General features: G+C 39.6%; 1 protein-coding gene across 1 annotated transcript in view; it reads right to left on the reverse strand.

Annotated features, from left to right (window-relative positions):
• cdkal1 (CDK5 regulatory subunit associated protein 1-like 1) overlaps positions 1-23239 on the reverse strand; it is a 195190-nt gene that overhangs the window by 15887 nt on the left and 156064 nt on the right. Inside the window, exons 13-14 of the mRNA XM_072460498.1 lie at positions 17397-17480; positions 13122-13286 (exon numbers count right to left, since the gene is read on the reverse strand). Coding sequence (XP_072316599.1) covers positions 13122-13286; positions 17397-17480 — 249 coding nt within the window. The remainder of the gene's footprint in view (positions 1-13121; positions 13287-17396; positions 17481-23239) is intronic.

Here is a 23239-nt window from a genome sequence, read left to right on the forward strand (position 1 = left end):
TATCAATCATAGAACGCACCTACCCCTCACCTGCAGCCTCGTCGGTTCGTCCCCAGGAGAGCAGCACGTTTCCCTGTGTCTAAGTGCATGGATCTATCATAATATAGTTCCCTCAGTGTACGGGACAAAATTAAGACAGAGAAAGACAGTTCGAGCGGGCTCAGAAGAGACGGAAATCTACGGAGACGAGAGATGCGATGCGATCCATCTAATAAACAAACGCACTTCTAGCTGCGAGGTTTTCTGCTTCCGCACATCATACTTCCGCTTGAGTTCTCAAATCGGCGAAAACTCGTCCATTACGCCTTTAACTATATGATAGCTTTGTATGTTACTTGAATAAAAAACACGATCTTTGTTTGTTAACCTGGCGGATGTTTTTTCAGCCTGGCGCTATCTTTTGGGTAGCGCGCTGCTGGGCGCGCCGTGGTGGCGGCATGCGCACTTAATACCTGGCGGGGGCCCCTCAGCAAGAACACTGTAATTTCCCATTTTTTCTAAGATTTATTAATAAAAGGGCCGTCCCTGCACTCGAAAATGCCCATCCAAATTTTAAAATACACTGTCCAAAATACGGGAAGATGGCCCTCTATCTAAAAGCCTGAGTTCCAGTCGTCGCCACAGACGAGGGTACCCGCAGAGTGGTTTGTAATCATATCTATAACTAACTAACTAAATTAGGTCACTTCCCGGGGGAGCGTCCACATTCATCAAAGTACACACACTTCCATTAATAGTTCCTTTAACCAATACAAATACAAATCTTTATTTTTATGTTCAAAAACTTGTTCAAAAGCAATTCTGCTTGAGGTCAATATGGGCACTCCCCTCTTATGTTTTCCCCCGTATGAGGAATAATAAAGGTTTATTATAACCAAATTGTTTGGTTATAATAAACTTTATTTTTTTTTTTATGTTCCAAGTATACTATTCTTTTTTCAGAGGCCATTCTATTAACCATGGTAAAGTTATCCTTGCCAAAGGCCAAAAAATGCAAAGAGCCTAGAGACTGATCCAAAAAGGGATCAAAAGATAAACTCCGTACAGTTAACAGAACATTTTAACCTGGGTTTTTTCATGCAAAAGAAACACACTGGCCCACATTGGTCTAATATTCATATGTTTCCAATAAAGGGCCAGGTCCTTTCCATTGAAATAAGCAAGTGCCGGGCGGCGGGAAGTTATCCTAGCCATAGCATTGCTAGCCTGACTCTTGTGACGGTGTGCTTGCTAGGTTTCAAGTTGCGGAGGCAGTATAACTAAAGGCTTACTTTCCTCAATCAGGGGGGGGGGGGGGGGGGGGGGGGGGGGGCACATCTCCATAGTCCAACAAAAGTAAGATGTTTTCTTTGCCTAGTACAAAGTTGAGGTATTTCAAATTAAAATTTCAAACAGTCAAAAGGGTTTTGCAAGAGTTCAGGACCACTGCACCACGGAGGAAGCTGACTGTAAAGCCTCAATAGCCCATTTCACTGAGGTTGAGCAACAGTAAAGTATCATTGGGATAAAAGTGGCGAATGAGATTGGACGGATCAACACAAAGATTATCAAGACCGGATACAATGTTTTTGTTATGATAAAAACAAAACAAAATGATCTCATTGTATATATATATATATATATATATATATATATATATATATATATATATCTCATTATATACTATTAATATTATATATATCATTACTTTCAGCTCTGAAAAGTGACCTTCTCCAAGCCCTCTACTCTTACATTATCTAATCAACTGATGTTGAGAAAGTTCCCATGTAAAAAAAGAGAAAACAAGATTTGTATGCAGTGCATTTTGACCAGTGAACTCACAGTTAATTAATGAGCGAGTGACACCTACCTGAGCTCAGTATGTACATATGCAGTGGACGCCCACACATCTATGAGGGCTGGGTGTCAGAGCAGCTGCACAGCGTCTGTCTCTGCCTTTCCCTCCCTGTTTTCTGGATAGGAATACTACCTCAACACCCACTCCTCCAGTGCTGGAGCTCAATGCTTCCTCTGTTATTCCTCACAATGGAAGAAGGATCCTATGACCGACAACGCCTACATGACAAATTCTTAAGTCCCTTACAGTAACTTTGCTCACTAAGTGTTGGCTGACACATTTGCTTACTGCGACAATAATCACCCGACTGCATAATGGTGAAAATGATATGCAGCGTTTTGTCCTGAGAATACTTGTTCTAAAGTCACAGCTCTGGTGAAAAGTGGTGGCTAGGTAAGGTAACAGCTCCATTTGGTACTTGAGTTTGGATTGTTATCATTGGAACCAACAGTCAGCACTGTCAATCAAATGTTGCGCCTGGTGGTGAAGTGGTTCAGGGTGCTGCGATATGTCTTTACCTCGCCCTTCTTTAAACCAATCATGTTTCAGAATGATGAAAATTTGGAACAGTTTCCAAGGTAATCAACATTGAACAAAATATATATTTTGATTGGGAAAACCTCCTCAAATGGTGCAAAAAAACTAAGCTCAAAATCAATGAACCACTCTTGTCTAATAAAATACATAAAGAAATGTAATGTATGTATTAAATACATTGTATTTAATAAATAAATGTAATGTGAACATATGTAATATGTATTATATCAAAAGTATTGTATAAAAAATGTATACATTTTTATACAACTCAAAACACAAAATCAACAATGTGATTCAAACAAGTCCTTAGTCCTCACTCTCAGAGGCGCTTCAGAGTTCAATCCTGCTCCTAGCTATTATTACATCACAGAAAAAAACATGTTGACATAAAGGTGACGTCTAGGCGCTCTGTGGATATCCTGGATCCTGCTTTGAATGCTTTTGTTAACACGGTGCTTCATAATTGCCCAACACTGCAATAACTGCAACTGGTTATAGTTAAGATTGAGCCCTGCCAGTTATAGATAGTGCCCTCTCATAGTTGTAAAATTTATACCAAGGCCCCCCACCTTTTTTATGATCATCAACAGCAATAAACAGTAAACAAGTAAGTGCATGAAAGAACGCATAGAAGTAATTAACTTAAAAAAAATTTAATATACATTCTTGGGTTTCAGCTTCCAGTAATAAACAACATCTGGTCTTAACACCAATCAAAAGATAAGATAAGTTGTTTTAAATTGCTCTAAAATTGTCCTATTTTTTATCATGATTAAACCCATGTATAGCATAAACCTTACACTAAATGCCTTACACACTGTGCGGTCAAAACTGAACTGAATTATTTACAGGCGAGGCAGATCAATAAAGAGGAAGAGAAAACAGAAAGAAGCCCATACAGTGACCTAAATGAAAAAGTAATTTCTCCAACCAATACATTTCTCTTCGACGACAATGTATCGCCTTTTTGTCTATGGGTCTGTTTCTCACTGCAGGTGTCTTCACAGCGGGGTGCCAGGAAAGAGACTGAATAGTCACATCTAAAATCTATTACTGGTGTGGAGGATAAGTGAAAATCCAAGTGCCAGTGGGCGCATGTCAGCACAGTGGGAGAGCGCAGTGGAGAGGGGCAAAGTGGTGAAACTCGGAAGAAATGAGAAAAGTAGTACGAGGAAAGAACAAGGGGCAGGTGGAAAAGCGAGCGACGTGTTTATCAATGATGGTTCACCTCCCGCTAGCCGCCAAGCTGCGTTTGTGCATATGCCAGAGAGGAGGAGAGAGGTTTTTGTGAATAAGCGCAGTGTGGGAGTTTGTGTGCGCAAGTCTAGGCAGCGGTGGTGGGTAATGTCTGCCTTTCTGCTCACAGTGGTGGAGGAGAGTAGAATAATCCTCCCAAAAAACAATCTAACACCAAGCAGAGGTGCAGAGTGGATCCTGCACACAGGTATTTGGACACAGAGATATGCCTGTCTGCCCAACTGTGTCAATATGATGAATGATATTTTGTATCTTTTTGCTAAAAAAAAAGAAGAAAAAACACATAAGTGACATCCAGACAACCGATGGCCCTTTCAACTGATGCTTAGTTTAGTTTATTAAGATCCCTGTTCAAAAGTCAGTGTGTCAGTTTAATTAATCTTTATGTCATCTTCATACCCATGATTATGATTGTTAGGCGAGAGTTTTTTAATAAGTTGTTTCGCAAGCCCGCCAACGTCAAAAACGGTGTTCTTGTTTTCGCAGATTTTCCGCATTTTTTTAAAACTCTCGCTACTCACGCCTTCCTAGATCGACCATAGATCCATGAGATCAACCGGTAGATTAACATGAAGGATGCGGGGTGGGCGTGGCTTTGGCTCGGGCTCTCATTCATTGAACTTGTCGTGCTCGAACGAGGAAATGAAGAATACGCTTCTTGACCGATTATATCAGAATAATTTTGTTGTTGCCATTTAAGTAGTTAAAGTCCTCCTCATGTGGACATGTCCAGCTCGTCTGGAGTCACAGGTTCTCTTCTGATCGCAATGTACGGACGCTACTTGTCCCAATGATCTGAGCTGCGTGTCCACAACTCGAGCGTGTGAAAAATTACTGCGCCGTTGGATCAAATCACTGTGGCCAAATTTAAGCTGGTCAATAAGACATTTTCATTCATTGCACACTTTGTGTTCCTGTCAAGACTCAATAAAGTTTATCAAAGCGACTTGTTTGGTCACAGGATGATTCATTTTCTGAGAAGCTGTTAGTCTGGGACTACTTTCTGTCTGATCTCTGTGAGTTCCACCTTCCATTAAACAGTTATTTTATGACATTGAAGGTATTTTTGTATAATAAGGGTTATTTTCAATGTCTTGCATTGATAACTAGAATTATGTAGATAATGTAGAGAGGTGGGAGATGGGCCTATATTCTAAGAATCAAAAAAAAATGTCTAGAATAAAATGCATTTTTAAATTCAACACCGACTTTTGGATGGTAGGAATGCGATTTGATAATGGGAATTTTTTTAAAATTTTTTATACAGTCCTCCCCTTTTAATAATGCCAAGGAAAATCCGTGAAACAACAAATTAAAAAACTCTAGCCTTATTTAGATGCATTTGGTTAGATTGAACTTGTTTGCAGTTCTAGACATACTTACAAAAATTGCCAGTATTAAAAACAGTAACTCATCTTAAGAATAAAAAGAAAAACACCAGTAAACAGCTCATTCATTAAAAAAGAAAAATAACACCACCACCACCACCACCACCACCACAATATTATTATTATTATAAGTTATACTACCACTATCATTACCATAATTAATAATCAAGTCTTGACTATCTCTAAAGCACATTGTGTAAAACAGATAAGACATAAAAGATTACAAATACATATTTGATCACCTAATACAGGGGTGCCCAATACGTCGATCGCAGAGGCAGTGAGGGTCTATCGCACCGAAGCTCGCCGGAAAACGCACGAAAGTGCCGAGGCGCGCCGGAAAGCGCTGAAAAGGGGTGAATTGCGCGCTGTGTAATGCAGAGGAAGGATGAGAGAGGAAGTGCTGGTTAAGCTCAACTTTCTATCATTTAGCGTAGTTGTGGTCAGTATATTTTATTTTCAAAATACTCAGCTGTATTAAATGGTCTAGTTAAATAGCAGATTTTCTCTCTGCTTTTTATATTGCACATTTGTATATGATAAACACTATTAGGCAATTAATGAAAGCCTACATTGTGTTTCTATAGCCTAATTATGGTTAAACAAAAATAAAAACCTGTTTAATACTGACAGTAAAAATAATACTAAATTATACAATAATTTAGATCCATATGTAGATATTCGGGCTTTGTCAAATATAAAAGTAGATTGTGAGCCAAAAATGTGTGGGCACCCCTGACCCAATACAATAATAATAGCTGTACTACTCTTTTGATAAAGGTCAAAAAACAAACAAAAAAACCCTTCAGGTCCATCTGTCGTCTCGTTTATTTTTTTCAGTATCAATTCAGTTCAGTGCTCTACATTTTATTTCAGAAAACTACATCCATACTAATGGAGTTGCAATAAGATGAAAATAAATGCAGATAATGAATAAGTTATATTACTTAACACCACGTTGGATAAGCACAACAAATGGTCACTTCGTGTACACCCTGAAAGTGCTGAAAAATGTTTTATTGCTGCTCTTTATAGTAAATATACTGTGCAATGCTCCCCTATGCACGCAGGATACAACCTGCTCTACAATGGTACTGTTACACACACAAATCTAAAGTGAATATCAAACCATACACATTGTGCAAAGGAATGTGTTTTTAATTAAATATTTTCAACTATGGATTTTCTTCAGCCACAAAATTGTATAAAGAGAGAAATTTAGATGAGGAAAGGGAAACGTACTTATAAAATACTATATTGTGGATAGCAGATATATTGCTGTTATGTTTTACAATTGCTAAGCCAGTTAAAACTAAATTAACCCTGGGAAGAAAAAAAAAAGTAACCCTAACAATCAAAAGGGATCAAAATGGTGTCAATAAACATGAAGCTGACAGTAGCTTTGTTACATGTATGTTGCTCAAAAGGGTCTGATTTGAAAGCTTGCACCATAATATTACAACATAATTCTATGTGACATGATCGGAAAGCATCCTGAAAATAGACATGACTGATATTTGGATGGCCTATCATTTTCCCCTTTGTTACAGTAAGTTCGGTTCATCAGTGTGCATGAAGCATAAGCTGCGTAATACACTTTGACATGCTAAATGAAGTGCTTAAAATAGCTGCGGCTGCTGTTTTGAATGGAAAACAAATCATTTGCTACTACAGCAAACAGAGTCACCAAAAGGCCAAGTAAAACCTTTTAACGTTGTGATTCAAAACTTCAAATATAGATTTGAGAGGATTAAATGTATCCTGACCGGCAAAGACAAGATAATCTTTTTTCCCCCCTTTTCCTGACAACGTGCGAGTGTATAATGCAACACGGAGGCAACAATCGGCTGGTGCGGGAAGTGGAGATGAAGCAGGTTTCAATTGTTTGGGGTGAATGCGGATTTTGTTGCTACATTATACTTATGAGTATCAGTGTGTTTTTGACGCCGTGTGTGCAGAGCCATGTCTGCAACAGCCTGCGGGCGAGTAGGACTCTGCCAGGCACACCAGGGGAGCCGCACATCTGTGGAGCCTGCATATATTAACTATATTTGTGTGCTATGTTTTACTAATGAAACATCCAGCCTCAGAGCCACTGTGTGTTTATGCGGCCGCATGATGAAAAGTAATAGCAATCCCATGTTTGAGCGCTCGTGCTAAAACCGAAATGGAATTGTTATTGACCACGCAAACCTGTATGTTTGGGGAATTTCTCTTTGCGGTGCCCTTGATTCATCCAAATGGAGCACACAAAGATGGATTAAAAATGAATGGGATGAGATGAGTGAGCGGACGAGGACTGAAATGATGAAATACTACAAAGACGTGTCACCAGAGAGCACAAGGAGAAACAAAAACACAATTCATACGTTTCATATAAAATTGTGTGGTATCGTTGCATAATCAAAAAAACACAAATTATGTATCCGGAAGAACTAGAAATAGAGCAATGATTTACTATAGTTCATTTCTTATCTGAACCTTGAGTTTGCTGTGATGATAAAAATTCTGTGCCTAATGTTTTTTTGTGTGTTGGTCCTGCTTTGCCTTCTTTCATTTTGTATAATAATGAATATGTATAGAAATGTATTGCAGATTGTGAACACAGCCGCTGAAAAAGCTGCAACTCTGGAATTGCTTAACCCACAATAAAACTATTGAGGATGAGTAGTTTGATATATGATGTAAGATGGAGATAATTACTTTTAATAACCAATTCTAGATTAAATGGAGAGGGTGGACTGACTACATAACAACTGAGCGTGGACAATATACGGCTTATTCTATTCTATTGTCTTATTAAAAGGTAACTCATCACTCATCTATTGACAATATTTTTTTCAGTGATTTCTTACGCTTTTCTAGTATAGGACAGCCCTTAAGTATAATATATAAGGTTATTTTGTTTTTCACTCAATCTACAGTCATGTGGTGATATGGGGACATTGTTCATTATCATTTCTAACATCTATGGCTCTTCTACCTGATATTCTCCATTTACACCAACTGTCAATTTGTTCAGCAGCTGAGGCGTATACTCTCCGTCTCCTTGAGAAAGTATGCGGTGAAAAGAGCCGATTATTGAATGACACTCAAGATCTCTTTTTGTCTCATGATCTTCCCCTGGCTGCTACAGTCTTAGCCTTTTTCTATTTTTTTCACACATACCCCTCTTTCTCTCCCGTCCCTTCTATGATTTCATTTCATCTGAGGAGTGAGGTACTGGTGAAGTTACTTTTCCCTTTACCCGTGCTTCTGAGTGCTTTTTGGGCTTTTGTGTTGGGCTAAAAAGACTCATTACTGGCTTTCCCTCCCTCTGAGGAAAGTGGCATTTCTGTAAATGAAGGGCACACGGGTGAGGAGCAGTGAGAGCGAAAGCAAGGAGCCAAAAAATGAGGGATGTCAATACAAGCACAAAAAAATAAAAAAAAAACGTCTCTATCTGTGGGCTCTAAAAACCTTGGTTTTGTGTGGAAATGGCAAAAACAAGTATTTCAATCAACAGGAAGAAAAATGTGGGAGGACGAAACTGAAAATAACGGCAATAAAAAAATAAATCAATGACAAAAGCAAATGTTGCAGCGGTATAGTAACCATAGTGGAGTGAAATGTATCAAAACGACTGTTAAATGCAATATCCCATTTTTATTCGGGTATTCAGGTCATATTCACAAATAAAGAGAAAAAAGCCAATGTAGCCAGAAGAGGCCGTGCAATTAATCAAATATTAATCGTAATTGATATTCTGTCATTTCTATTTGTTAATGATTTGCTTGAGGCTCATTAATCCAGTGTTTTATTTGAAAGTAGTTTTTTTTTTAAAATGTAACACAAAATAAAAACAAACAGAACAAGATGGAGAGCAAAAAGACAACACAAACAAAAACAGTAGTTCATAGAAAGTCAGTGCCATATGTCTCCTTTTGTCCAAGCTCTGAATGTTTTAAGTCTGCTTTGTTTTTGTTCATGCTATTAATACTGAAAACCAATTTAATTTGTTTTTAATTTGATAAAATACAATCTAATAAGAACAATCGTGTGAGCCAAAAAATAAACATTCTACCTTTTAAGTTCACATTCACCATGACTCTGTGTACGTTTGATCCACCAGCTGTGTAAATCTTAGTCGTGTCTAACATCAGTTTATCATAATCTGATACATTTTCATGCCTTCCCATCGACAGCGCTCACACGCAGCACTTAGGGTGTACAGGCCATTGGGGACTGCTATAAATCTATCCCTCCAGATGTACGTCTGCATTTTCACACATACTTGAAAATGTGTGGCTTGGCACATTTCTCAATCTATGAATCTATTTTATGATTGACACGTAAGCATTTCAGTCATTCTTGGCCTCCAATCACCTTCCCCCCCCAATTACTCTTTATACAAGGCTGCATTTTGATGTTTTTTGGAAAGGTAAGGCAACTTTTACCGTCTCTTTCTTCTTTCACTATAATGGAAGCCTTTCTTTCAGGTGTTGCCTCACCAAAAAATATATGCCACTTAACCCCATTTACTGCATATTTATGGGTTTCAACTTCTGTTTTTTTGCCCTTTGAGGCATAATTGTGATTTTGGGCATTACACAAATGTATTAATTTGTTTATTGTTGCCATATTGAGCACTTTACATCCAAAAGACATAATACAGGGGTTTCCAAACGTTTGAGTCTTGGAAACCCAAAACTATACGACCCGGAAAGCCTACAGCAAAAATAAGCAGACGGCTGTTATAAGTTCAACTTAAACGTTTTATAGATTAGTTAATATAAACTAGTTAATTGAACAGTCTTATTTGTCTTGGAACATACTCCTGGCAGCTGGGAAGAAGGCCCTCACAAAAAAATAGATGACTCAAACTGCTCCGAGGATTAAGGACTGGACTAATATCATAACAGACATACGCAAAATGGAAAAAATTACCATAGAACTCAACTCACAAAACAATGGTCAAAATGGTGACAATTATCCAGAACTTAAAATGCTCTAATTCCTCTCTATATTTTATTCTTTATTTTCTTATTCTGATGCCACTCACTTGCCTCATGTGCTACCTGGTCCAGCTTGTTCTTTGCCCCCCCAAAAGAGAGATTTGCCTTAATTCCACATACATTTTCAAGTTAAAAATAGATCAATTAAAGTGTCATAATTCTATTACTAAAACTTCGTCGGATCACCGCCACAATTCTTCTGCTTGGTGCCATGGTACATACTCACAAACGTTCTCGCTATTATAACATCTTTTACGTTGCCAATCAATTTGAACTTACAACTATAACTACCAACTTACAACTATAACTACCAATCCATCCAATCACCTCTTAAAAATATGTCTAAAGTATTTCTTTTCCCCCATATTGGGCATCCTTAACATCCTTAATGCTACGTCCTTGAAGTTTTTCCAACTTCCTTTGAATCTTGCATGCAGTAGATCGGACTACTTCTCATGCTGCTCATCACACACTCTCCGCTCTCGTGGCTCAAGACTTGTGTTTTTCTCTGTAGCCAAAGCCTGTAATTATGGACCTCAGTGCTGTAACATGGGGGTGCGTCTCTTTCGGCCTGGTCTTAATCACTCATTCATCTCACACACTCGCACATATTGAGCTCAGTGTGAGGTGGACCCATGCAGCGCCTCATAGAAAATAGAGGTCTTCAAATATGTATAGGCCAACCACCCATGCCTTGTGTGTGTGTGTGTGTGTGTGTGCGCATTTTCTACTACTGTGTATCTAGGAGAATACTTGAAGAGAGATTTTTGGCATTCGCGAGTGCCAATACTACTTCTTCATAGGCCTGGATGCTTATCATAAAGACAGAGATGGGTTGCACATCTGTCAAGGACATCCTATGCTCCGGAGGGCTCTTGTGTAAGCAGGCCAAGTGTATACAGCAGCGGAGAGAGTGGGTTTCCATGCCATTGGGTCATCTATTAGCACTGGGCTCTTCTCAAGTGCCACTCCGCTGTTATTAGAGGTCTGTCGATATGGGTCAGAAGGACTTGGGGATTTACACATCCTCTGCAGCAGTGCTAGAGATCACTTAATCTAACAATATGTTAATTGGACATATGTATTTGCGTGCAGGGACTCGCATTAATACATTTAGAGGCAATCATTGGTACATCAAGGAATGAAATTAGATAGCAACCCTACTTGAAAATTGAAAACCACTGCAAACCGCAACAGAAATAACAAACGGAAACATATTAAAATATAAATTGAGTGTTTACAAGCAGCATGTGGCAGCTAATGGATTCAGTTTAAATTGTTAGCGTGATACATTTAATTATTTATATTCTTAAATGGTGGAAGATCATATGATATACTTACTAGCTGGTCATATTTAGACAGCAAGAAAGAAAATGGTCATCTGGATGTACACCAAAATATAAAATACTGGCGGGCGATATGCTGAATAAAATCTTGATTTTGCAATGCCGAGATCGCAATTCATGCTGTCTTTAACTTTTTATTTTACTTTAAGAAGCCAGAAGCTGCTTCTGAGTGTTCACATTTCCCTGTGATAGGCTAAATCCTCCTGTTCATCACTCAGAACATGACAGAGGCTGACGAATAGGGGGAGTGGGTGGGGAAAAGTGTGTTTGAGCAAAGATCTGCATTAAACAGAAGCACGGAATCACAATATGACCATTTAATCAAAATATCAGATTTCCACAGGTTAAAATTTGGTATTTGCGACACCATTTTTTCTTTTCTTTTTAAGCCTAGTTTACATTAATTACTTAAGAAAATAGATAACCACTACTATTTGAGTTCTTATTGCCATAGCATGCAGCCTTAATTAAAGATAATCATAATAATAATGATTTAACTTTGCTAAAATTTGACACGGCATAAATAAAGCATATATATAAAGCAAAGCAACTGTCAGTGGCTAAAACGTTTCCACAGCCCAGTAAATCAGGGAGAACTACTTTTTGAACACTGCAGTAGAACTTTAGTCTGCAAAGTGACGTATTGCTTGTCTTGCTGTGAAATGTCTCCCTACTTTTTATCTTATTTTCCTCAACCCCTTCCACTTTTCTTGTGGGTTTTCCCTTTGCCAATGTCCCTACCGCTTACGTGAGTGTCTATCTGCGCCCCCCACGCTCCCTCTCCCTCTGACAGTAAAGGCTGATGGAGTGTGAAATTAGAAAGTGTATCATATTCTGCTCTGTGGCTCTGTGTCCTGAGCTATAAGCTACAGCTAGTCAGAGTGAAAAATAACACGCAGTCAAACACATACATTAACACGCCGTTTGTGTGTGCATGGCCTCGTATAACTTACAATATGAGGATGCAAAAACCCCTATATGACACTATGTGCTATAAATACAAGTATATTGTATACTGCGCGAGGTCAATCTGCATGCAAAAGAAAGGCATAGATTAGTTTTGTTTTAAGGCTATTGGAAACCTATGGAAGTCAATTTATTGTCCCCTAATCGCACAGAAACGTGTATGTGTGTGGTGGGGATGAAGACTGGGGCAGTTTAGTCAGCCACGGCTTATCTTAAATTACTTATCTTATGCTTGATACACTGCTGCTTTTTCACAGGCGCCGGAAACAAGCAAGGATTAAAAATGTGGTGAGACGCACAACCTTTTGCACACTTTTCATCTGTTAACGACACTAAATTAGAATAGCCGGGTGTAAACAGAAGTATTTTATAATTCTGATAAGGACAGTGAGAGCCTGAGAGATGGAAAGAAGGTCTGCGCCTTATCTGGAAACATTTCACTGGAATAAATGTGCCCTGATAGACAGATGTGCACTCAAACGGCACTCACAGACATAAAACACAGGGAAATGTGCCTACACTGAAGAATAATTATATATAAAAACGGAAAGCGGAAGAAACAATTTCACCATCAATGCAAAACTGTGCCTGGAAGAAATGGTCAGATCTCAAAAGAATGAAAAGAGGGCAGCGGATGCAGAAACGTTAGTGCACAAACAGTATTGGACCCAGAAAAAGCCACTTTTACCTAATGCAATCAACTAAAACTTGAGAAAATGTGGCCTGGAAAATGACTAATATTCCTCCAAATCATGCGAATGGCTGCTGTAATGGAAAACACTCAGTGTGTGATTACCTGTGAGAGACCAGAAACTTGTCCCTTCTGAAGTGGCTTGGCGATGGATGGAGTGAAAGGTTTGCTGTCCTCGACCGGACGGCCTTTCATAAAGTGTTTTCCTGCTTCATAAATGTCCACCTCAATCATCTTCCCTTTGAACTGTGACCTTTTGGGCACCAGCACCTGCACACAGGGAGGAACACATCCACAAGTGTCACTGCACATTTTAAGAGTGCTAATTAGCAGCATGATGGATATTGAAGCAGGAGTGGAGCTGGCAGTATTTTAGTTGAGTGAGAAAATTGGACGATACTGAAAATGTGTTTTATTTTTTATTTAAATTGTACTGAATAATTTAACTTAACTTCTGTATGCAGTCCAAACACACCCATCAACTCTATAAACCATGCTTCCTCACATCTGTCAATTATATTTTCAATTAACATCCGCTGAAAACAGTTCTCCCTAATGCTCGGCCCATATTGTGCTCCCTGTCTGCTAACAATAACACTGAGCTGAATGTCTCTAGCTCCATTTGAGGAGGCCCTGAAGGTCAAAAAGTATGGCAACAGCTGTGAGATAAAACCAGCGGGATTTGATGGTTTGTATTATTTCACTATAAATCTTGTCTGATCGCAGCGGGAAAGAAAAAGAAACAAAGAGTTATAATTACGGCTTAGTGGGAAATGGAATTTGTTCCTAACATCTTATGCCTGTAAATAAAGATCATATGCAAATGTTTTTCTTCTGAAAACACATCTTTCAAACTCACCACAAAGTTGTCTCGCTGCTTGACAATGAAATGTGGTGCAAAGTCAAAGAACCTATTTCCACTTGCGAATCTGCTGTTGCTTCCTCAGAGTCAACATTTACTGTACATACAGACTTCTGTCTAAATGTCTGAGGGCTGGCTAGTACTCGGTCTGTATACATGTATTTACTCAGCCTATTCAGACTACGCGCACAGCTTGATTAAGCCGTCAGAGCAAGATTCCAACAAGAGATGTCTTTTTTATTCTGTTATGCAATGTGTAAAAGGTATAGATGCAGCATCAAACATCCATCCATGTTATACAATGATGCAACGTGGAGACTACTGTAAAATAAATATACTTGCATTCAAACATTAAAAAATGATTATGGACAAAAGCAAATTAACTCTTTCCTTTTTGAGTTTTGCCTCTGGACAGACAGAGTAGAGGGAGTAATGACTGCAAATGAATCTCCTGAAAGGGTCTTCTTGTTGCCGGCCCCTCGGACAAGCAGCGCTGCGCCGAGAGGAGGATTGGCAGTAGAGCAGTAACCCCTGACCATGCTGGGGGATTTTAAGTCTCAACCAAGCGCGCTTAAGTGTGGCGGCCGCACACTGACTCAGATCCTGCGGTGGTCTGGCTAACCATTACACAACTCGGCAGGGCTAAGCTACTGACTGGGCAGGGGGCTGGCCAGTGACCCGGTGTGCTGGTGTTACCGCTGTGCTGGTGCAAATAAGCCTGGATCAGTGCTAATCTGTCAGTCTGGGTCTGGAGCGGCCAGAATATGAGAAGAGATGGACAAAACGCGGCCAACGCTGCGCACCTGCCTAATCAACACACCTGCTGACCACTGGACGAGAGCGCTCAAACGCTCCTGGTGCGAGCGGCGAGGCTTTGGGATGCGGAGCGGAGGGCTGTTCAGCGCCCATTACAGGCTGATTAAATGATAAAAGAGCTTGTCGGAATTCATTGGAAACCCCTCCTTCCTGCCTCGCACGCCCCTCTCGCGCCCGCTCACAAGTGGGACGGCCGCCGATTACTGCCGTCAGGATAGATATTATGTGATGGTGTAAAAAGTGAAACTAGGCCATTTGTTCGCGCTCACCTCTCTGCCCTTTTCAGCACTTTTGTATTGCCGCCCTCCCTTCCCTCCCCTTCCCCCCGCTGCTCCTCCTCCAGCAGTTCCATCCTGCTACTCTTTCACTTCTCTCCTGACCTTTGACTTTCTCTCTCTCTTTTTTTTTTCCTCGACTCTACTTAATTTCACAAACCACCCACTCCTCTGCGCCGAAACAATTTGTTCCTTTTTTTTTTTTTTTTTTACTTTTACTCGCCCTTTGTCTTGCCAGATTTCTTCTCCTGTCAGTCAGTAAAACTATCAACATGTCTTGTGATTCAAAATGCAGCCTTGAGTTTGGTAACAAAGTCGTTTTTTTTTGCTGGACAAAAGGAAAAAAAGAGCAGAATGAACACGGCTTACGGATACAGGCACTCTGTACATTACATTAGTCCATTCACCTCTGCTCTTACAGCACATAAACCTGTGTCTTGCCCAAGGACACTTTGACTATTTATGTGATTAGATGAAGACAAGATGAAACCCGTAACCTTCTAGTAAAGGTCAACCTGCTCTAGCTAAGACGTTGTCTACTCATAAAGTCTCGTACCAAGTCATTATCGTAATTGTCTGAACAGCTTTGTAAGGGATTTGTCATATTGTGAAAGGTAGGTGTCTTTTTATAATAATAAAAAAAAAAAAAAACTTAAAGTTGTGCTGTATTAAATTAAAGGTGCACTATGCAACTTTTCTCCATGGAGAGAAGTGATTGCTTTGCCAGGAATATTCCACAGTAAAGCATTATAACGTGTTGCATGACCAGCCGAGACCGCGCACTATGACAATACTTTACAAGGACGTTTTGGTCTGAAATAATATTCTGTCGCCACAACATCGAATGAGCGTGATTGATAGGACGATTAACCAATCAGAGAAAAACATGATTTGTTTCTAAAAAATCATGGCGACTTACAAGGAAAAAAGTAAACATAAGTAACCGTGAAGTGGCAGAGTGGTTATCGCTCCAAATTAGCGGCTGTGATTGAACCGGCCCAAGTAAGGAGAATGTAACTAGGACTGAGGGGCTGGCTGATCAGGCAATCAAAAACTTATCTCCATGGAGACATCACCAGGCTAAGTTACATGTTACATGATCTGTGGAGAGGGAACGCTGCTCACCTTAAGAATGCATGCTTTCCACGGTGTGTTATTACAACAATGATAAACGCAAGATGCATATGTTTAATGCCAAAAGGTGGGACATTCCAGGGAAAGCAATCTCCAAGGGGAAAGCAGGTATCCTCCCATTAGAAAAGTTACATGGTGCACCTTTAACTATTAAATATTTACATAATTGTAAATCATGATGTGCCCCTATAGTTCATGCTTTTGACTCAAAGGAAACTTTACAGCAGAGATACGTGGCTGCTTCTGTACAGTACTTGACACAATGACGGAAGAATATACGACTACAGTTCATATGATCATTCTGTATTACTTTCTTCATGTTTTCCCTCACGTGTTGTCAAGTTCTGATTTAAGGGAACATGCCAAAAGCGTGTCCAAAAAGACAACATAAAACACGGCACTAAACCCTCCTCTTGAGTCCAGCCCCTCGGCTCACGTACAAGCAGCAGCATGCACTCAGCACAGACGCATGCACCGGGTGACACTGAAGTTTATAGCCTTCAGAAGGAGGTCCTGAGAGGAGGAGAGCGGAGGAGGAGAGGAAACTGGAAGGGAGTAAAAAATATTACCATCCCCTGCCCTGCCCGCTAATAAAAAGCATAACTTCAAACATGTTTCTGATGATGGTTAAAGCAGGAGGAAATTGATTTATTTGAAGATGTTTTAAAGTGAATTTTCACAGGTTGAGAGCAGGTCTTTGAAGCTATCGTGGTGTGTAGGTGAACAGCTGTGTGCGAGCCGCATGTGTGGGATGGAATGTTCATGTCTTTAGGGCCGACCTTAATGTTACTACAGTGCGGGGAAAAAACGCAAAAAAAGTACTTCTGCTATCAGCCGCCAAAATGCTCTCATGACCACCGGGGGCTGTGTGTGTGTGTGTGTGTGTGTGTGTGTGTGTGCGCGCGTATATATAGGGGTTTGTGTGATAACCTACTTTATTCAATACAAGCTTAAGCCCTGACACCTGCTGTGAGTGTGCACCCGTGACATGCAGAGCAAAGCGTCTGATCTGATTCACTAAGTGTGAAAATGAGGAACGACTTGGATGGGCTTCAAAATATTTATCACATGCAGATTAATTTACAGCTCCTTCATTGTATGTTATCTGTGGAGCGCCTTCCGAGACAACTATTTTGGTATTCCATTCACGCGCTCGTGTCAAAAAACATCCATCAGGAAAGCATACCCAGAACAGCAAACATTTAAGTCGCGACGTCTGCTGCCAAGTGTTCAATACGGAGGAATTTCGCTGAGGTGATTCGGTCAGATCCGAGAGTGTATTTTGAATCCTACCTGCTCGTAGTATTTGTTGTGCGCCACATAGAACTGGGCATCGAATGACTCCTCAGTCACCAGCGCGTGTTGCCTCTCGCCAACCTGTAAAAAGAGCACAGATAAACCTTTATGACTCAATGAAGAAAAATCAAGACCATCAACATTATCAAAGGACAAATCAAAAAGGCTACATGTGCTCATATATATGGCCATCTGTCAGAGAATGTACTTATCCATATGCTACATAAACCATGCATATTAAGAAAGAGGACTAGCCCCATCTGTTGTCAATATGAGCAGTACATTAATGTTCAAGTTTATTATTGCCATTACTATTACTACGTGCACAAATTAGGCATCGGTGTGCCGCTCCAGTGTCGCGAGCTCTGACAATTTACTGCATGTCCTCCTTCTCTCTCAACCCCATTTCACGCCGATCTGTCCTGTCTAATAAAGCCTGCCAAAAAATACCCACACGCACAAAAAAGTATAATAATAATTAGGCATCAAAATCCTTGAAAAGTTTCCATTCAAAACAAGGAGTCTTGGCCATACATTACATTTCAATGCAACATGACTCGAATTCAATCAAAATGTTTGCCTTTTCTTCCTCTTGTTTTCCGTTAGTGCAGCTCACCATTTCATTAGAATTTCAAGGTTTTGTGCCACTGGAGTGTTGTGCTTTGCAGTGAAGATAGTGAGCACTATTCAGCGGTGGAATAAAGGGAAAAATGACAAGGCTATACAGGGTGCAATTCAAATGCCTGCGGAAAACAGTCTATTCAGGACATCAGAAAATCAAATGCTACAAAACAAGGCTCCCATATTAAATTGGTTACAGGGCTTAAAAGGAAAGTTTGTGCTTTGAATGAAATGTGTTGTTAAGGACAGTGTTTGAGAAGCTTATTCTCGCCTTTGTTCTCTGTAAAAAAACAAAACACTATCTTGACTATTTACATGGCTGGATCAGGGCTCATTTCATTTCCCACTGCTCTGGATGAAGGAAGTCAATATAATGTTCTTAGTTTGGCCTAAAGCTCCACATTGAATAATGTTAGAGGACTAGTTGTATAATGAATCGCTAAACAAAGTTTGAATCTGAACCAGCAGAGGGGAAAATAGTGCTGCAGGAGAATAATAAAAATGTGTGTTACTGTTAGAGGTTTGACTCGGTCCTACAGGCACCACCATTTACATTTTTATACTACATCTATTCTGTACATGCTGACTGACCAATCTTAAGCAATAAGCCATCGCTTCAGGAGTAACAGCTGCAATGCGTAGCTGAAAGTGTGTCCATTTTTGCAAACTCTTTCTTCTCTCCATATTTCTTAGCCGACCTGCGTCCTGTATATCTCGGGGTATTCTCTTTGTTGTTCACACCTCTGCTGCTTCTGTCGCTTTTTGCAGACTGACTAAGTGCCTGAGTGAAGAGAGAGGCTCCTGCAGAGGCATGCTGTCCGCCTGACTCACCCTCACAATCACCACCTGCTTTTACTTTTGACGACGGCAAACTGAATGAAGTGTGGGGAAAAAATGTATTATATGACTTTTGAATAAAAAAGAAAGTCTGAAACAATGGAAATCAATAAAATAGTTCTCATTTAGGATTGAAGGTTGTTATAGTTGGTAGGTCCGTCAGAATAATAATAATTTGTGACAGACGAGATATTGTCTGATATTGAAAACAATATTATTGAGCATGGAGTTTTATACTGCTAATGCAACCATTCCGGACAAAGTTCTCGATTTGTATAAGTGCAACAATTAAAGAACTTTGATAAACTGTACACAATAATCTTTCAATGAGGAGAAAACTTAACTTAAAGTTAATTTCTAGAAAGTCACAGGGTCTCTTTTATATTTGCGGTAAAAAAAAAAAAGGTGTTATAAGAGTTATTTTTCACTATGTAGTCGACCAATTAATTGTATATCTGACAAAAAATGATGGTTTTAAAATGAATTGAAATATTATATTGCTTTTTTAAGTTGATTTGAGGTAGAATATGAAGCAGTCATGTGCATGGGAGAATTCTGGTTTAGAATTCACTGATTAACTCTGGCCAAAACGTGTCACTGAATGCAGTGATGTGATTGGCTGATTGCCTTTACATGCAGACACCCGTTCTACCATTACACAGAGGAGCTGCTACACACCAACAGCGGCACGTACCACGCTCAAAACAAACAGTCACATGTGTGATCTAAATACGAGGCCTTCCTGTCTCTCTGTGAGCGGGGCAAAAGTAAGAGTGGCGAGGCACAGCAGCGCACGCTCCTCTCGCTGCTCTGAGCGGAAAGCATATATGTTGCAAAGTGTTATACAAGTCTTCTTTCTTATCGAGTCAGAAAACAGACACCACGACTGACCTCCTGCGTTGTGATCTGACTGACGTTAAAGCCCTCAACAAACACGGATCAACACATTTATCGAAAAATGTCATTGTGGATTATTTTTTTCTTTTTAATTTCTTTACAAAAGATCGATATAGTAATGATCGTGACAGGCCTAATATATGGCCAAAAATTGTGCAAAGGTGCAATGGTTTTGACCACTCTTTCAATTCAACTGAATATGTGGAAGGGGAACATGGCTCATAGAGAATACTTAACAGCCTGTTTGTTTGTTTGTTTGTTTGTTTGAAAAATATAGATTTTTGGCCCGTAGGCTTTATTAGACAGTAAAGACAGAGTGAAATAGGGGGTGAGAGAGAAGGGAGGACATGCAATTGTCGGAGTCGGAATTCGAACTCACGACACTGCGGTCGGCTGCACTTGGAGCCTGGCATATGTGCTGTGCCTCAACCACTCCACCACCGGGCAGCACTCTAAACAGACCGTTTGTATACAAAGAGTTGCATATTTACTTTCCACCCAAGAGGATGCCCACCCATGATGCTCCGCACTCCACTAAAGATTTGTCGCATCATGAGTTTAATTGGTACTTAATCCACACAACAACATGATGAGACTACTATTGCCTCACATTATGGAAATTACAGACACGACCAATGGCATTATGGAGAATGAAACCTTTCAGATGCATCCTCTTGTCCGGAACAAATACTTATCGTCTCATACTGTCTTACATTTGGCTATAGGAGGGGAAAAAAACATCTAAATGTTATAATTTCAGAGAACATAATGCTAAAATCTTTGCAGTCCAAATATCGAAGGGGTTTTCCCACCAGGCTCAATATTCTAATGTAGTATATGAGCTTCCATTGATCTATCCACAAATGACCAAACCTTTTACTTGGAGCATCAAACCTGAATTTAACTTATTTGGCACTTCTACTTAACGAATAATTAAAGTCTATAAAAGCTTTACAAACAAAATCAATAATGGCTAATGACTGCTGCCTATGCATGCAAAGAAGCAAGACCAACCTTTTCAACCAATCAAAAACTTAGATCTTTGTGGGTATAAAAAAATATATCTATCTGGCAGTTCATTTACGCAGTGCACTACAAAAAATATAGTGTATAATGGTAATTTTAAGGTGCACTAGAAGTGAAGTGTGCAACTAGAACTAGAATGTAGGTGACGCCACTAGGACAAATTACAGGTCAAATCTATGGAGAGGCCCCCCCCTTCCTAGCTTTAATGTTAACAAGGATTTATTAGGATATTTGTCTAACTGCAATTAGCAATGTGTGACATAAACCATAAACGACAAAGCTGAACAATATAGCACAGATTAATAGTTATGATGAGCCCATGATAAATACAATAATAGACGAGTGATTGTGTTTAAAATGCGGTGAATGCAATAGTTAGGAATTTATATGTTGATTTAAGTGATGATATACTACAAAGTCAGAACTTAAGAGTTCTATGTGATAGAATATAAAAATGATAACTGTGAGAAGTCCTTCAGAGTTGTTCAGACCAGACGTAAACACTTAGCAGAGACAAGAGGGCCAGCCAGGTCTGAAAGGCTTCTATAGAGAGAAGAAGATAATGACGGGACACTGGGACAATTACTAATCAGCCATCAGTTAAGACGTGCTCAAAGACGACCCACGCAGCATTGGGTTGTGTGTGTTGGCATTTAAACTATAGCTACCAACAGAGTATCAAGGGTCAGAAAAGTAAAGAAATAATAACAAGTATTTAGTTTGCTCAATAAAAGTATATACAAGGGATCAAAACTGTTGTAATGCAGCTGCTGGTGGTTCTAATAATGTACTGTATGATTACCCCTTTTCCCTGTCAAAAGGTGGCTGCAAGTCCTAGTCTTTGTCTTAGTATATGAAATGTCTTGCCACTAAAATAAATAAATTGTAAATCGGACAAAATTAGATTGCCATTAAAACGGACAAGATAATTACAGATTTGTTGAGCTGGTTTATGGTTCCATTCTCTATTCCCTAGACCGATCAACATGAAACAAAAACTGGCATTAAGTCCAATGTCTTCTTGAAGTGAAATTAGTAAATTTAGTACATTTTCTAGCTCAAGGTAAGGTTCAGTACTTCCTGACTTAATTTCTAAGGATGAATAAATGCTCCAAGACAGAGAGCTGTGGTGGAGGTCTCTGACTTTACAAAACAGGTGAATACTTGTGTTTATAAAGGGACAAGTAAAACATTTTTTTTTTTTAATAAACAGCCCAATAATGTACTAAACTGTAAATTTAGACTTGCACATATCATTGACTGAGAGGTTAACACTTAAACATGTCTTCAATCGGGAAAACCTGTCCAGAAGATCCCCCAGAAAACCTTGAAAGAAATACAGGCATTTCCTGTATTTTGGTGAATTTTAGATATACTGGTGTGGCAGGTCACTGCCCATTCACTTGAAGATTTTATTTTATTATGTGATTTTATTTAATTTTGAGTCACATAAAATCACTGAGTTTTGCTGCACACCCCCTGGCCCTTCACATCTTCACCTCTTTTACCTCCAGGTAACACTCAGGACTGATTAACTTATGTTTTATGCTGTAGAGTCAATTTATAATATTTCTCTTTTGCAAGAAAGAGTTTGACTTTGTGGAGCGCGCTTCCATGTGTCACTGCACTGGCATCAATTTGCACTTCCTTTCATTCACTCTTTTGTATCTTCCTCTGTGAATAAAAGACATTTTGTAGCTTGACACAAGCAGAACAAGGCTATGTGGCTGTCATTTCCCCCAGTGGCCCCGATCCACCCGCACACGTTTTTTTTTTTTTGTCTGATTCTGAACCTAACCAAGCCCACTGCTCGCTGCCTGCACCCCAGAGTAGAGAGAAAACACAAACATTTGGACATTTCAAAGAAGCGCTTTGAGTAGTGACTGTGGAAAGAGGAGAGTAAAGTTTGAGCTGGTCAACTCGGAGGGAAAGCACTTAGGTGCCCCGACAGTAATTACAGTTGAGCATCAGTGATCAATACAAAAATCAGACTCCACCTACTGTGCGTGGCTTACCCACAGATCAGACACACGCACTTGGTGAATGTTCTTTGCGGCGCTCATGCTGCTGTGCACATGGATGGCTGCAGGTCACGGCACCATTACAAAACTGGGCTGAGACAGTCAATGTTTTGGAGACCCTTGGTCTACAACAAAAATAACATTGTATCCAAAAGGGACTGAACTTGAATAGAAAAAAATAATTCTAAATGGTTGTCACATTTTTCTGTAGTTTGAAACATTTTAGAAGAGGAGTGGGGAAAAAACAACCCTAACCCAACAACCTTTTTTGGAAGGAAATATAAACTTTTCAGGCAAACTCGCCCAGCTCTACCATAGCATTGTTGTTGTTGTCATTGTTTAAAAGTTTGTGGTTTTTTGTATTATGTTTTAATTAGGCTTACCCAAATGACTTTGAAATAACATAAGTTATAAAGTCATAGCAGATCACTCACAGTG

Source organism: Eucyclogobius newberryi, unplaced genomic scaffold (genome assembly GCF_026437365.1).
Source record: "Eucyclogobius newberryi isolate DKJ021-1_F unplaced genomic scaffold, fEucNew1.0.hap1 SCAF_3, whole genome shotgun sequence".
Taxonomy (NCBI): domain Eukaryota; kingdom Metazoa; phylum Chordata; class Actinopteri; order Gobiiformes; family Gobiidae; genus Eucyclogobius; species Eucyclogobius newberryi.